General features: G+C 49.8%; 1 protein-coding gene across 8 annotated transcripts in view; it reads left to right on the forward strand.

Annotated features, from left to right (window-relative positions):
- The window catches only part of ATG7 (autophagy related 7), a 265,262-nt gene that overhangs the window by 189,495 nt on the left and 61,632 nt on the right, over positions 1-14,135 (forward strand). For 4 of the 8 annotated variants that reach the window (XM_043885779.1, XM_043885783.1, XM_043885780.1 and 1 more), the window contains one exon: positions 12,473-12,986. The exons of the other annotated variants lie outside the window; for them this stretch is intronic. In XM_043885779.1, coding sequence (XP_043741714.1) covers positions 12,473-12,592 — 120 coding nt within the window. In that variant the 3' untranslated portion in view covers positions 12,593-12,986. Of the gene's footprint in view, positions 1-12,472; positions 12,987-14,135 lie in introns of those variants that run through there. 8 annotated transcript variants of the gene reach the window in all.

Genomic DNA, 14,135 nt, shown 5'->3' on the forward strand with positions numbered 1-14,135 from the left:
GGTCTTTCCCAGTGAGCCTGCTCTTCCCACCAGCTGGCCAAAGTATCAGAGCTTCAGCTTTAGCATTGAGGCTTTCGAATTGTGGTGCTGGAGAAGACTCTTCAGAGTCCCTCGGACAGCAAGGAGATCAAACGAGTCAATCCTACAGGAAATCAATCCTGAATATTCATTACAAGGACTGATGCTAAAGTTTTCACATATACTGTATCAAAATACGTGTGTGTGACGGCACAGAAACCTAGAATTGCACACGTCTTGTATTTCACATAGCAAGTACTGAGGCCATGATTCCACTGATTTCTCCTATTGTCAGAATACTTTACCAGGTCTTAGTTAATAAATGATTATCCTCTAAAGCAGGAGCAAAAACCGAGTCTCAGCTAATGAGCCGTAAACGCACTCCTGAGTTAGGCCTTGGACTTCTCACGTCCGTACTGCAGTGCCCGAATATGACCGGAGCTCTGCTGAGCCTGGAGGACAGAGATTCAGATCCTGTTCTAGGGTCTGTGAAAATGGTGACAGGTCTTCGCAAATGGCCTGCAGGCTCCGGCTCCAGCCTCTGTCTTCGGCCAGTGGTGTGACGGGGTCAGTGGTCTCCTCTCTGCAGGCTGCCACGTCTTTATCCGCAAAATGGGAATGAAGATGCCCACCTTGCGGGGTTGCCGGGCCAAACGTGCAGACATCTGTGAGGCTTTTATGACAATCCCAGGACCATAACACGGCGGATGTCCGAGCCAGACTCCAGTGAGCCCTTCCTCCTACGTGTGTGGGAGCCTGCGAGCCGCCTCCTGAAACCCTCCTCTCCTTCTCCTGCTGCCCAGGTCCCCCCTCGGGTCACTCTCTAGACTGGTTTCCGCTCTGCCGGCCTTTGCACTGGGCTGGGCAGCTGATGATATGAATACAGTGATGTTGTGTGAGAGGAAACGGCCCGCCCTGAGCCCCCGGCCAGGTGCCAGCGGCAGCTGTGGGAACACAGCGATGCTCAGCGGCCAGCGTTCGGGCCTGTCTCTCTCTCAGAACCCTAGGCCCATCAGGGTCTCGCTTCTCAGACCTCCCACCTCTCCCCTGGGTTACTCTCTTTCTCTTGATCCCCTTTGATTTGACCTCTGTGTCCCTCAGTCTAGAGCCAGCAGCAAAGAAAGACCTGTCTTTTCGGCCCCAGCAGGCCACCCTCCCCGAGGTCTGAAAAACTGTGTCTGGCGACGGTCACCCTCCCTTCCCTCTGGGTCCATGCTGCTCCTCTGGCTCCAGGGGACAGCCTGGCCTTGCATTGGGCCTCACCAAGAGCTGACATCCAGCTTGTTGGAAGGTTCCTTTGATTGGTGGTGGTTTCTCAGCCTCCCAAGTTAATAATGTCCTTTTACATCTTATAAACACGCTTCCATGAGTTAATGCCAGCTAATAGCTAATGCCAGCGCTGCTCAACCCTTCTATTATTTTTTAAACCTTTTTATTGAGAATTATGTAATTTCTGTACAATTAAATCTTGGTTACATATAAATCTTAGGTGTACCACTCAAGGAATTTTTATCATCTGTCCACCTGTGCAAATACCACACAAGTTGAGATTCAGAACATTTCTGGTTACTCCAGAATGTCCCTTTGACCCTGTCCAGCCAACCCCCCCGAGGTGACTAATCCGACTAGTCACCTTACTTTGGGTTCTCAACTTTTTTCCATCTATGCCCACCCTTCAGGCCTACTCTCCTTCCTGTTTCACTTGTTGTTGTTCAGTCTGTAAGTCATGTCCGGCTCTTTGCGACCAATGGACTGCAGCATGCCCGGCTCTTCTGTCCTCCTCTATCTCCCAGAGTTTGCTTGATTCATGTCCACTGAGTTGGTGATGCTTTCTAACCACCTCATCCTCTGTCGTCCCCTTCTCCCCCTGCCCTCAATCTTTCCCAGCATCAGGGTCTTTTCCAGTGAGTCGGCTCTTCACATCAGGTGGCCAAAGTGTTGAAGCTTCAGCTTCAGCATCAGTCCTTCCAATGAATATTCAGGGTTGATTTCCTTCAGGATTGACTGGTTTGGTCTCCTTGCAGTCCAAGGGACTCTCACGAGTCTTCTCCAGCACCACAATTTGAAAGCATCAGTTCTTCAGAGCTCAGTCTTTATGGTCCAACTCTCACAACCTCCTTAATATCATTTAAGAACTCAAAATTAATTACTGCCTATTATAACCAAAGAGAAAGTAGAGATCCTCTTAGAAATGCTTCTCCTGCTGTCTCCTCCCACACACATTCCATACACCCTCTGCCCCCTTCCCGGTACCCATCTTCCTCCTTTCTGGTCAGTCATGCTTAATCCCAGAATCTGGAAGAGAAGAAAGACAGTCGCCCCCGGGACCTGAGTCCTATTTTTCTGGAGCTCAAACCTCATGGTGGACTGTTCTCTAAGCCAGGTAAGACTGTGGTTCTTAGAATCGCCCAGTGTCCACTGAGCTCCCCATGTGCAGATGCCAGCTTTCCGTTTTCTGTCGGAGCAGCATTTTTCTTTCCCCTGCTTATGTTTTGTGTTTTCTTGGGGGTGAGAAGTGCATTTGACGAGGACTGGTAACATCGCATGCCCCTTTCAGCATGTTACCGTTGTCCATCTTGAGGAATACAATGGGATTATTTTACAGGAGGTGCACAAAAACCCCCATTTCAGCATGCCCTGCCACACTCAAGTCCTCATATTTAAAAGTGGAACTTAGTTTATCCTATACAGTAAAGATATCTGCAAGAAGCTATTATTTTATTGACGTTGGAGCCAAACAGGAAACCAGAGGATCCACAGATGTTATCTGGTTTAAGACAGTGGGTTCTCTACGGATTGGCTGTGAAGCCAGTCGGGTTAGACTCCACAGAAGGACTGAAGGACCTTGTGGTGGACACAGTGTTTATTCCTTGGGCTTTGCAGGCCTCCTGATGTTCCCAGAGTTCCGAGGGCTGGGGGTGGGCGGGGAGGCACTTCGAGAGAGAAAGCGAAGATGAAACCAGCAAGGAAGAATCAAGATAGAGTGCATCCTTACCATGGAAATAAGTTATAATATTCTTTGATATGGAGCAGAATTTTCTGTGGTTTGACAGTTATATTTAATCATTTGTGATATCACATGCACAGTATTGGACAAAGGGCAGTTCACGGCCTAAAGGGAAGGTGATATGCCAAAAGGTTCAGTCCTCAAAACTGTCTCTTTCAGCATTTTTATCCATGACTTAGATTTTGGGATGACATTGGTACATCCACCAAATCCATGGGTGATGCTAAACCAGGGAAGAACACTGAAATCAGGATCTAAAGATATCGTGACAGACGTGAGGCTGCAGCTAAAACACTAAAACACAGTAGGCACAAGTCTAAGTCCTTAAATCTTAGGAAGAAAAGGAGTTTCCACGGGCATAGGATGGGGAGATGCAATAAGTGGCCCCCACGGAAAGAGGTTTTCAGTGCTCAGGAGCGCAGCACTAGTGGAGCAGCGCGAGGGGCATGGCAGTGACAGATAGCTTCTGCACCGTGAGGCTCCGTCCCTAGGAACCCACTGCCAGAACCTGCACCTAAAGAAGCCAAGGGTCGTGGAGGACCGGGGTTGAGGACTGTGTTAACTCGGAGCATCCTCAGATAGAAGCATGAGCGGTTAGGTGAAGGAGGAGGGAATGCCTGGTCCCGCCCCCGGATACCCGGCGGCTGTCCCCCATGTTGGGGGGTGGTGTGGCTTATGCCCCAGGGGCCAAGCCAGGAGTAGAGAGAATTACAGAGAAGGGTCTCTCATTCCCTAGCCCACCCTTCAGGTTGTCGGGGAGGATGGAGTAGGTGGGCTCGTGACCGTGCGGAGGGGAAGGACCGCCTGTGTACAGTGAACCACAGTCCAGGCTCTGGCTCACTGGCCTGGGCTGGGCTGCCCGGGAAGTGGGCAGGGATCATCCTGGATCTTGACATGTGGACAGAGTTAAGGAGCACCGGATGACTGAAGGCTCGGAGGTAGACATGCATTGGGTGAGGGGAAGGGTGGGAAATGATGAGAGGGAAGTTTGCATTGATAACAGGGGGGTGGGGGCAACAGGAAGCCCCAAGCTGGAGAGGCAGCCAGGTTCGCTGCTGCAGACCTTCCACCGTGCGCTGCGGAGGGTTTTATAGGGGCGAGGTGAGGTGCATGATCCTAAGGGCAGATGGGCGCTGAAGTCCTCGGACACCGAGCTCCCATATGGTCTCATACAGGCAGGCGGGCGGCGGACGCCCCGACCCCACAGCTGCTCTGCCAGACCACACCTCTCAGTAGCTGCTCCTGCTGCAGAGGGGCAAGTTCCCAAAGACTCTGGGGGGGAGAGGCGCCTCCTTAGGACCGGAGGAACTAGGCTCACTCTTGCGGCCGCGGCCGCATGTGGCCTCGGGGGTTTCTACTAACGCTAGCCCTCTGAACTCCCTGCAGCTTTCAGTTCTCGCTCCTGCTGGCTGCCCTTCTAACAGCCCTGGGTGCCTGTTGTCCATTCTGCCGTTGTTCATACGTGTGGTGTGGTGCGTGCATGCTCAGTCATGTCTGACTCTTTTGCGACCCTATAGACGGTAGCCCAGCAGGCTCCTCTGACCATGGGATTTCCCAGGCAAGAATCAGTTGCTATTTCCTTCTCCAGGAGATCTTGCCCACCCAGGGATCGAACCTGGCCCTGTTTGTCTCCTGTACTGGAGAACGCTTCCTTCGTTCCAGCCACCTCACACTCTTCGTCTGGCTTAGTTTAACTTCCCACATTCACCCTTCATTTTCCCTTAACTGAACAACAGCATGGGGTGGTTGGGTGGCATCCCCGACTCGACGGACATGAGTTTGAGCAAGCTCCGGGAGTTGGTGAGGACAGGGAAGCCTGGCATGCCGCAGTCCCTGGGGTTGCAAAGAGTCGGGCACGACTGAGCGTCTGGATGGAGCTGAACAAGCTCCAGCGAGATGCGGGGTGCACGCCGCGGACGCTGCCTCCAAGTCCAGCCCTGTGTATCACACTTGTGCTTCCAGGCAACTCGCACAGGGCGGCCCTGAGATGCGAGTCCGTCAGGGCCGCCTCTCTGTCCGGCGGGTGAGGCCGAGTGATGGGAGCATGTTTTCACAAGAATGGAGAATAGCCCATTTTGTGAGAGCGGAAGCTGCTGGAAGGAGGACGTTATCGCTCTTTTCACTAAAGAAACTTTCACAGGGAAAGGGCTTGGCATCAGCAAGGCCAAGTTAAACAGGATACAGCCTTCTCTCCCAGCGTTTCCCCCGCCGCACCCCTGTCCTCACCCGGGCGCGCGCGGGTCACTTCCTAATCTGTGAATGGGTTTGCTGACCTGGGGGCAGGGGCAAGAGGGGGAGGTTTTGCTTGCATAGACTCTCAGAGGGAAGTCAGTCTGCAAGCTTCCCAAGGATGAGAGCATGTGTTCTCTTCCTCCCCCTCCTCTTCCTCCTCCGTGAGACAGCCGCAGACTCCCTGCTGCAGCGAAAGTCTGCCACCGCTGCATCTGGGGGCTCCCTGTGGCCGTGTTTGCCCTGGCCTTCCCTGGGGATGGCGGAGGCCGGGTTTTGTGCCCTCCCCCACCCAGACCAGTGCCTCTGAAAGGGTGTTTCCAGGCTGTCAAAGGGACTGGGATGCCTGGGGGCTATTTAAAAAGCCGGACACTGCTTCTGTGACTTCTCACCGAGGCCTGACCTTTGATAATTCCATCACCATAAGGGTCCCAAGCCCCGTCCCCTTGGGTCTTACCCAGTTTGAGCAAAGAATCTGGAGAGCTTTACAGGCTAGTTCTTTAAGACTGGGTTACCAGTCCTTCTAAAGCTAGAAAGGAAAATAAAGTTGCTACTCGAATTAAACAAAAAGCCATAGAATTTTCCTAACGTCCTTTCCAATGTGGCCCTGGTGGCTCAGATGGTAAAGAATCTATCTGCGATGTAGGAGACTTGGGTTCTATCCCTGGATTGGGAAGATCCCCTGGAGAAGGGAATGGCAACCCACTCCACTATCCTTGCCTGAAGAATCCTGTGGACAGAGGAGCCTGGCGGGCTGCAGTCTATGGGGTCACAAAGAGTCAGGTACGACTGACCGACTAACACTTTATTTCTTATGTTCATAATTATTCAAGCTCTGAGTTTTTCTATCACCTGATTTTCCATAGTCTTCACCCCATCGTACCTGGATATATTCCTACTCTGTCTTAACGCAGGTCGTACAGAGCATGCTTCTCCCTCCAGACACCGAGCAGATCGGTGGCTTAATTTTTATTTCAAATGTGGTCTGTGAGTCATCATCACGGGGCCGCTTTGGCCCTTGAGGCTGATATTGTTCCCCAGAAGTTTCTGCCAGTGTTCCAGGCTGTTGTATATATTCACAGGTTTCCCAGTGCTAAAGAACCCGCCTGCCAATGCAGGAGACATAGGAGACACAGATTTAATCCCTGGGTCAGGGAAGATCCCCTGGAGAGGGAAACGGCAACCCATTCCAGTATTCTTGCCTGGAGAACCCCGTGGACAGTGGAGCCTGGCGGGCTACAGGCCGTGGAATCACATAGAGTTGGACACGACTAAAACGACTTTGCATGCATGTATATATGTTCACTGCTATTACAGCAATAATAGTTTACAGGAGCCCAGATTATGACTTTTCAATAATATAGACCCCTTTGTGGATATAAACGCTTTATGCAAATTGGAATGAAGTATTAAAACCGCAGTCTTTGGCTCTACTTGCTGCTACACAAAGAAGTTGAACCTCAGCCATCAGGTGGATATGAGTCCTCTTTGGCAATTCAGTATTTCTCTGCATTTCAAGTCAGAGAGCCCTCATTTAAAGAGTAAAGAAGCCAAGATCTAGGCCTAGTGTTTAGTGTGTTTGTGGTCAAATCAAGACTCGATTCCAAATCTCTATCCAATAGTTCTTTTCTCCATTCGATGTTTACTCCCTCTTCATAGCTACTTTCCTAGAAGTAAGGCATAAGGCGGTGGTCTCCAAAATGACATTTCTAAAAACTTGATTCCAGCATCCCCCAGCTAGAGAGGATCCTGAAACCGCAGCTCTCCAAGCACACAATCAAGGATTGTAGTTCTATGACCAGGAGCTGCAGTTTGGGGAACTTGGCAGCGTGGTACCCGTGTCGTGCTGAGGTTGAAGGAAGGGACTGCCCCCTGCTCTGTATTAGGTCAGGCGTGGGCCGTGTCGGAGAATTGCTTTTTCAGGTGATAGATTTTCCTGCCTTCCCATCCCGCCAGTACATCCACTACGACCCTGGGACTGATGTTCCTGAAGCACTGGTGTTTTACGGTATCACTCCTGTGACCAAACTCCATCCCACTGTCTGCCCCCCCAGATCAGAGCTCCCAACCCCTACAAGGCTCCGCATCTTCACCGTCTCCAGAGCAGGCCACCTTCATTCCCAGTGCTCTTTGCTCTTGTAGAGGCCGGTCTCCTGTCTGTGTTCAGCCCTTCCCTTCGCTCGATGGGCAGGCCTGTCCCGCTGGTTGGACTGTGTGCTCAGCTGTGCTCTCCCCAGTCTAACTCCTGAAGTGTCTGCTGGGTCTGTGAGCGGAGAAGCCTGACTGTTCACATGCTGGTTGCATCACTGGCGTGACTTCTGGTCTCTGAAACTCAGCCATGAACCGCCAGAGTTCTCCAGCTTTCTTGGTTCATGGTGCTTTCAGAGTCTCGGGAATTATTTCACAGAGCCCCCAGGCCAAAAGAAAAGCATAACAGTTCCAATTATTAAGTAGTTAAGACCAGACAACTTAATGAGCAGCTATGTCCAAACAATTGAGTAACTATTTGGGAGGAAAAAAAAATACTGTACGTAAATTGCATAAAACCTGAAAACAAAAGTTGCACATAAATTGAAAGACAATATCATTTTATTCTGAAATACCCAGTTATTTACTAACAGGATGTACACTCCTACTGGGCACTGCACAGCTTCCCAAACCTTGGAGATGGGACGTTGCCAGACTTTTTTGATGTTCTGTGTGGATTTTCACATAATACTTGCTGCCAAATGCTCTAGTTTTACAAAGATATGAAATCATCAAAATGATTGTAGCACAAACTAATGTGGAAGCTGTAAACTACTTTGACCTGGTAGTTTGCGCAGGGCCCAACAGATGTTGTGTATCATGTTTCAAAAATTTTAAATACCCCATGGTGGAAATTCACTGCAGGGCCCAAAGGCACCGTTTGGGAACCACAGCTCCTAGAGCACAAGTATCATGTCTTCCTTCTCTGGTGTGTCCCCAAAGTGCGTTGGGTAATGCGGTCCTCATGGTAGGTAGACGGTTAGTACCATTTTTACCCTCGAGTGTCTGATGGAGGCCGCACACGCCGCGGTCTCAGCGGTGTGCCGAGTTCCCCGGCACGGCGCTTGTTGTTTAGTCGCTCAGTCGTGTCTGACTCTCTGTGACCCCGTGGACTGCAGCCCACCAGGCTCCTCTGTCTATGGGGTTTCCCAGGCAAGAATACTAGAACAGGTTGCCATTTTCTTCTCCAGGGGATCCTCCCAACCCAGGGATCAAACCTACATCTCTTGCTTGGCAGGTGGATTCTTTACCACTAAGCCACCTGGCTTAGTGTCATGGCAGTAATTCAGGTTAAACCCATTTGAACATCTTTTGCAGATTCTGTGAAGGAAATTCCTATACTGAGTGGAGGTTGGCTTAGTTGCCTTTTAAATTCCCTTTCATTGCTAAGCCAAGCCTCTTTCATTCATTAACAATGACATGCCATGTAGGACCAATATGAACACAATTGCATGGCAGTGGTGAGGATGAAATGTCTCAAACCCCCATGCCAAAATAGAATAATGTTTTACTTTTCACATGACTTGATGTGGAGGAAGAAGTTAGAGAAACTGCTCTTCCTTCATTAATAAAGTAGATTAATTTGATAAGCATCCTTCTCTTCAGTTGTCACACAAACTGACCACATAGTAGGACACTGGGAAAACCACAGTACACACTAAAAAAGGAGAAGTAGCACAAAGAAAAATAATCAGATCACTGTGTACTATAAAGGAAAATTATAAATTAAAAATATACGTATAAATTTTTTTTTAAATCACAGGAAAATTTAAAAACTCTCCTTGGGTCAATGAGGAAATCAAAATCAGAACTCTAGACTCTTTGGAGAATAATGTGAGAATTCAACACATAAATACTCTTTTGACACAGTGGCCCCATGGATGCAGCACGCCAGGCTTCCTCGTCCTTCACTGTCTCCCGGAGTTTGCTCAAACTCATGTCTGTTGAGTCAGTGATACCATCCAGCCATCTCCTCCTCTGTCACCCGCTTCTCCTCTTGCCTTCAATCTTTCCTAGCGTCAGGACCTTTTCCAGTGAGTTGGCTCTTGGCATCATGTGGCCAAAGTATTGGAGTTTCAGCTTCAGCATCAGTCCTTCCAGTGAATATTCAGGGTTGATTCCTTTAGGATGGACTGGTTGGATCTCCTTGCTGTCCAAGGGACTCACAAGAGTCTTCTCCAGCACCACAGTTTGGTAGCATCAATTCTTTGGCACTCAGCCTTCTTTATGGTCCAACTCTCATATCCATACATGACTACTGGAAAAACCATAGCTTTGACTATATGGACCTCCAGCTGAGTTCTTATATGAATAACAAAATGAATGAAAATGAAAGAAATTATGCACTAAATTTATGAAGTTATTAAAAGAACAATAAAATTAACCCTGGGATAGCAGAAGAAAAATCTTTTTAAAAGTGCCTGACACACAGTAAGCACTTTAGATGTTAATCTTCCTTTTTTTTTTTTAATATTGATTTATTTATTTGGCTGTGCTGGGTCTTAGTTATGGCATGTGGGATCTAGTTTCCTGACCCGGGATCAAACCTGGGTCCTCTATATTCAGAGCACAGAGTCTTAGCCAATGGACCACTGAGATGTTACTCTTTTTATTTATTTAGTTATTAAAAATATTGAGGAGTCTTTATTTCAATGATACAGAAAAAATCTCCAGGGAATAGGGCTAACTTTAAAAAGCAAGTTTCAATTTTGAGACAGGAGGGGAAGTTTGAATATAGACTCCATGTTAGGTGATATTATTGAATTAATGTTAATTTTCATTAGTGTGATCATGTTATTATGGTCTGCAGGAGGTAGAGGGCTTCCCTTATAACTCAGTTGGAAAAGAATCAGCCTGCAATGCAGGAGACCCCAGTTCGATCCCTGGGTCGGGAAGATCCCCTGGAGAAGGGATAGGCTACCCACTCCAGTATTCTTGGGCTTCCCTTGTGTCTCAGCTGGTAAAGAATCCGCCTGCAATGCGGGAGTCCTGGGTTTGATCCCTGGGTTGGGAAGATCCCCTAGAGAAGGGAAAGGCCACCCACTCTAGCATTCTGGCTCGGAGAATCCCATGGACTGTATAGTGCATGGGGTCACAAAGAGTCGGACACGACTGAGCGACTTTCACTTTGCAGGAGGTAGCCCTTATTCTTAGAGGTTCTATCTTGATGTATTCAGAAGATGAGTGTCATGATGCCAGCAGTATACTTTTCAGAGGCTCAAGGGGAAAAAATAAACTTCTATTAAGAGAAAACTGCAGGAAAACATTAGCATATTTAGGTAAATTGTATATAGGTGCTCGTTCAAATTTTCTCTAACTTTGGAAGTTTTCAAAAGTGAAAGAACAAATTTTATTACAAAAAAAGCCCAGGTACAGAACATGTAGAGTCTGCTTTTGAAATCACATGTGTGAAGGTGTGTGTGGTCCTCTGCGCACAGGCTTGTCCGTGCATGAATTATCTCTAAAGAACATGCTCGAGGCTGAGAGCAGTGGTTGCCCATGGGGAGGGGAGCTGGACGCCTGGGCACAGTGACTGGAAGACTTAGCTGTGGAGTCTTCATCTATGAGGTTACATTTTAATCTTTAAAAAAAAAAAAAGGAACTAGTAACAAATTAAAAAGCCTTTTAACTCTATGGATGCTCAGTTTCACTGTTGTATTGTAAGTGAGGTAAGCGTGCCCGAGGTCTGGGGTGCCAGAAACCGCTGAGGAGATGTCTCCTCTCGGGCAGGGCTCTCGGATGGCCTCCTCTTTTGCTCTGAGCAGCTTCCCTGCTTCCTGCCCCGCCACCCCACCCCCGCCACGCGGAGCAGCCCGCCGGCCTCGGCCCCGCGGGGTTTCCAGAAGGCGTTTATACAGCTGGTAGAAGGTGGTGGGCATATGGGACGGTCCTCAGAAGAAAAAGGTGTGGGCTTCCTGTTTTCACTGTGACTCAGGCGTGTGGGAGAGCGTTTCTGCGGAATACTCTTAATAAATAGCTTGTTTACCCCGACGCCAGGAGACGCCCCAGTGTCAGAGTCCACGTTCGGGGGAGAGGCACTAACCCTGGAGTCGCCCCCAGGGAGAGAGGCGCTCTTCTCGGACGTGGCTGGTGGTGCCAGCGATTTCCGAGCCGGAAGACACAGAGGTCGGTCCTTCTGCTCAGATGAAGACACTCGGGTCAGCAGGGGTCTTTGGCTGAGCAGCACAGCTATTGCCCCCACTCCTCCGCGTCATCTCGGGGTGCTTCCACGACCCTGCGGCAGCCTGGGAAGCCATCAGGGAGCCTGGGCTCCAGGGCCTGCCGCAGGCCTCTGAGAGGTGACCCCGGACCGTTGGTGCTGCCACTGATGTGTGCTTGTCTGCTTCCACCAGAAAAGGGCAGAGTGCAGCTTAAAGCCGAGGAGGTGGGAAGGGAGGCAGGGTTCATGAAAAAATCTTATTTTGTCCATGCAAGGGCTGGGAAGGAACCTGATTCACCTCCTTCCAGGAAAAGACTGATAAATTCGTGAGGGATACAATCCTGACGCTGGAGATTCTTATTACATAAAACGCTTGAGAGCTTTCTCTTAACCAGGAACTTTTTCAATTTTTTTCTTTATTTATTTATGACTACGTTGGGTTCGTTGCCGTACGCAGGTTTTTTCTAGTTGCCACGCACGGGCTTCTCTTTGCAGTGGTTTCTCTTGCTGCAGAGCTTGGGCTCCAGGCACATCGGCTTCAGTATTTGCAACTTCGGGGCTCTAGAGCATGATCACAGTAGCTGTGGTGTAGGGGCTTATTTGCTCTGCTGCCTGTGGGATCTTCCCAGATCAGGGATCGAACCCGTGTCTCCTGCATTGGCAGGCAGATTCTTTATCACTGAGCCACCAAGGAAGCCCTCTTAACCACAAACTTTATCCTAGGGTATTTCTTCAGAGGTGCATAAGGACTTGGTAAAGATCCTCAAAGCCTGCATACTATACCCTCAGCCACAGAAGGAAGGGAGGGGTTTAGTGGAAGCCCCACCCACCATGGCCCTCCCCTGCCCTCCCCCCAGAGGGAAGCCCCGCCCTGAATTTGGTGCTGACCTCCTCTGTGCTGGCTTCCTAACCTGACCCCAGGGGCGCTGTCTCCCTGGACAGTGTAGCACCTTGCTTTCCACATTTTGATGTTTTATCTAGATGGTGTCAGATAAACCTTCCACAACTTAACTTTTTTTTTTCCATTTAAGAGCTTGTTTTTTGAGATATTTGCATGTTGCTGCAAACACCAGGAGATGGTGGAAGACAGAGGAACCTGGCAGGCGGCAATCCCCGGGGTTGCAAAGAGTCCAACACGACTTAACAACTGAACAGCAACGACAAACATGCTGTTGTTGTATCAGTAGCTCCAGTTCTGCCGTTGCCACCACATGAATTTGTGTGGAAACCCATCCATTCTTCTGTTGAAAAACACTGAGGTCATTCCCAAGCTTTGGATGAAAATAACACCCCAACGAGCGTCCTGGTGCACACAGCTCCTGTCCTAGAGGGTCTGAATCTTTTCTGCTCTATCACCTACCCCTCATTGATCAACACGCCAAACGACTGGTTTAGGTCTCCGTTCCAGAAATTCGTGATTCATTAAAGTGGGAGCTTGTCTGAGACGTGGCATGTTGGTTTCCCTCAGGGTTTTTAACTTAGAGAGTGGTACATTAAGGTCACTTGGGAGGCCCCCTTGAAAATAAACTCAAGACTTGACCTGGAACCTAGAGAAGTTGGTGTTTCTTGGGGGGAGGAGGCGGACCTCCTGGAGAGTGTCTTAGTGTGATTTCCCGCCCGGGTGGACTCGGGCCGGCTGTCCTCTGTACAGCCGAGGCGGCGGGTCACAGCCGGCCCGGACGGTGCCTCACTGACTGCAGTCGCAGCCCCCTGGACGAGACACACCCCAGGGGAGGAAGGGGCCTTTCAGTCGCGGGACCTCACGGACACGGACACCACTGTGGTGCGGCCCTGCCCTGCTGGCTTGCTTCGCTGGCCTCCCTAGAAGGCACCTGAACCGATGGCAGGTTGGATGTATTTCTTCCTTCTGGGTTAGACAAGGCGTATCCTCTTTAACTCCAGCTGCTAAGCCAGTCACCTTGTTCCGATATCACGCTGAATAGGAAGGTTACAGCCTGCCTTCAGTGAGCTCCTGTTTTGGTGCTGACAACTGCACATATATACATTTATAACTGTACAGATATCTAAAGGCCACCAGATACGTATAAACGAGGAGTATAGAGTGTCAAACAGGGGGTGATTCCAGTTTGGGGGCTGGGGAAGACTTCACAGATGGTAGGACTTTAACAGAGAGGACGAACAATGAGAACAGCAGGTTCAGAGGCACAGATTTTGCCTTTCTCGGGGATCTGAGAATCGGGTGCAGGTGGGGTGAAGCATAGAGATGAGCCGGAAAGATTGGAAGGTAGGCGGGTTGAGGTTAGGGCGAGGAGCATTTTGAATGGAATTTATCCTGAAGATGTGCGTGGCTCCTGAGAGGCTGGGTGGGGACTGTGAGAAAATGCTTTTGGCAGTCAGGAAAGGCACCAGCTGTAAGGGGAGAGCTGGAGGCCTGTCTCGGAGACCAGAGGAGACAAGAGCAGCAACAAAGAGCAAAGGAAAGGATAAACTTGAAGGAAGCTGCTCTGTCAGGGGGGCTTCCCTAGTGGCTCAGCGGTTAAAGAATTCGCCTGCCACGCAGGAGCCACAGGAGACCCAGGTTCAATTTCTGGGTCAGGGATATCCTCTGGAGAAGGAAATGGCAACCCACTCCAGTATTCTTGCCTGGAGAATCGCATGGACAGAGGAGCCTGGCAGGTTACAGTCCACGGGGCCGCAAGAGTTGGACACGACTTAGCGACCAAACCACCACCA

The sequence above is a fragment of the Cervus elaphus genome, chromosome 24 (assembly GCF_910594005.1).
Source record: "Cervus elaphus chromosome 24, mCerEla1.1, whole genome shotgun sequence".
Taxonomy (NCBI): domain Eukaryota; kingdom Metazoa; phylum Chordata; class Mammalia; order Artiodactyla; family Cervidae; genus Cervus; species Cervus elaphus.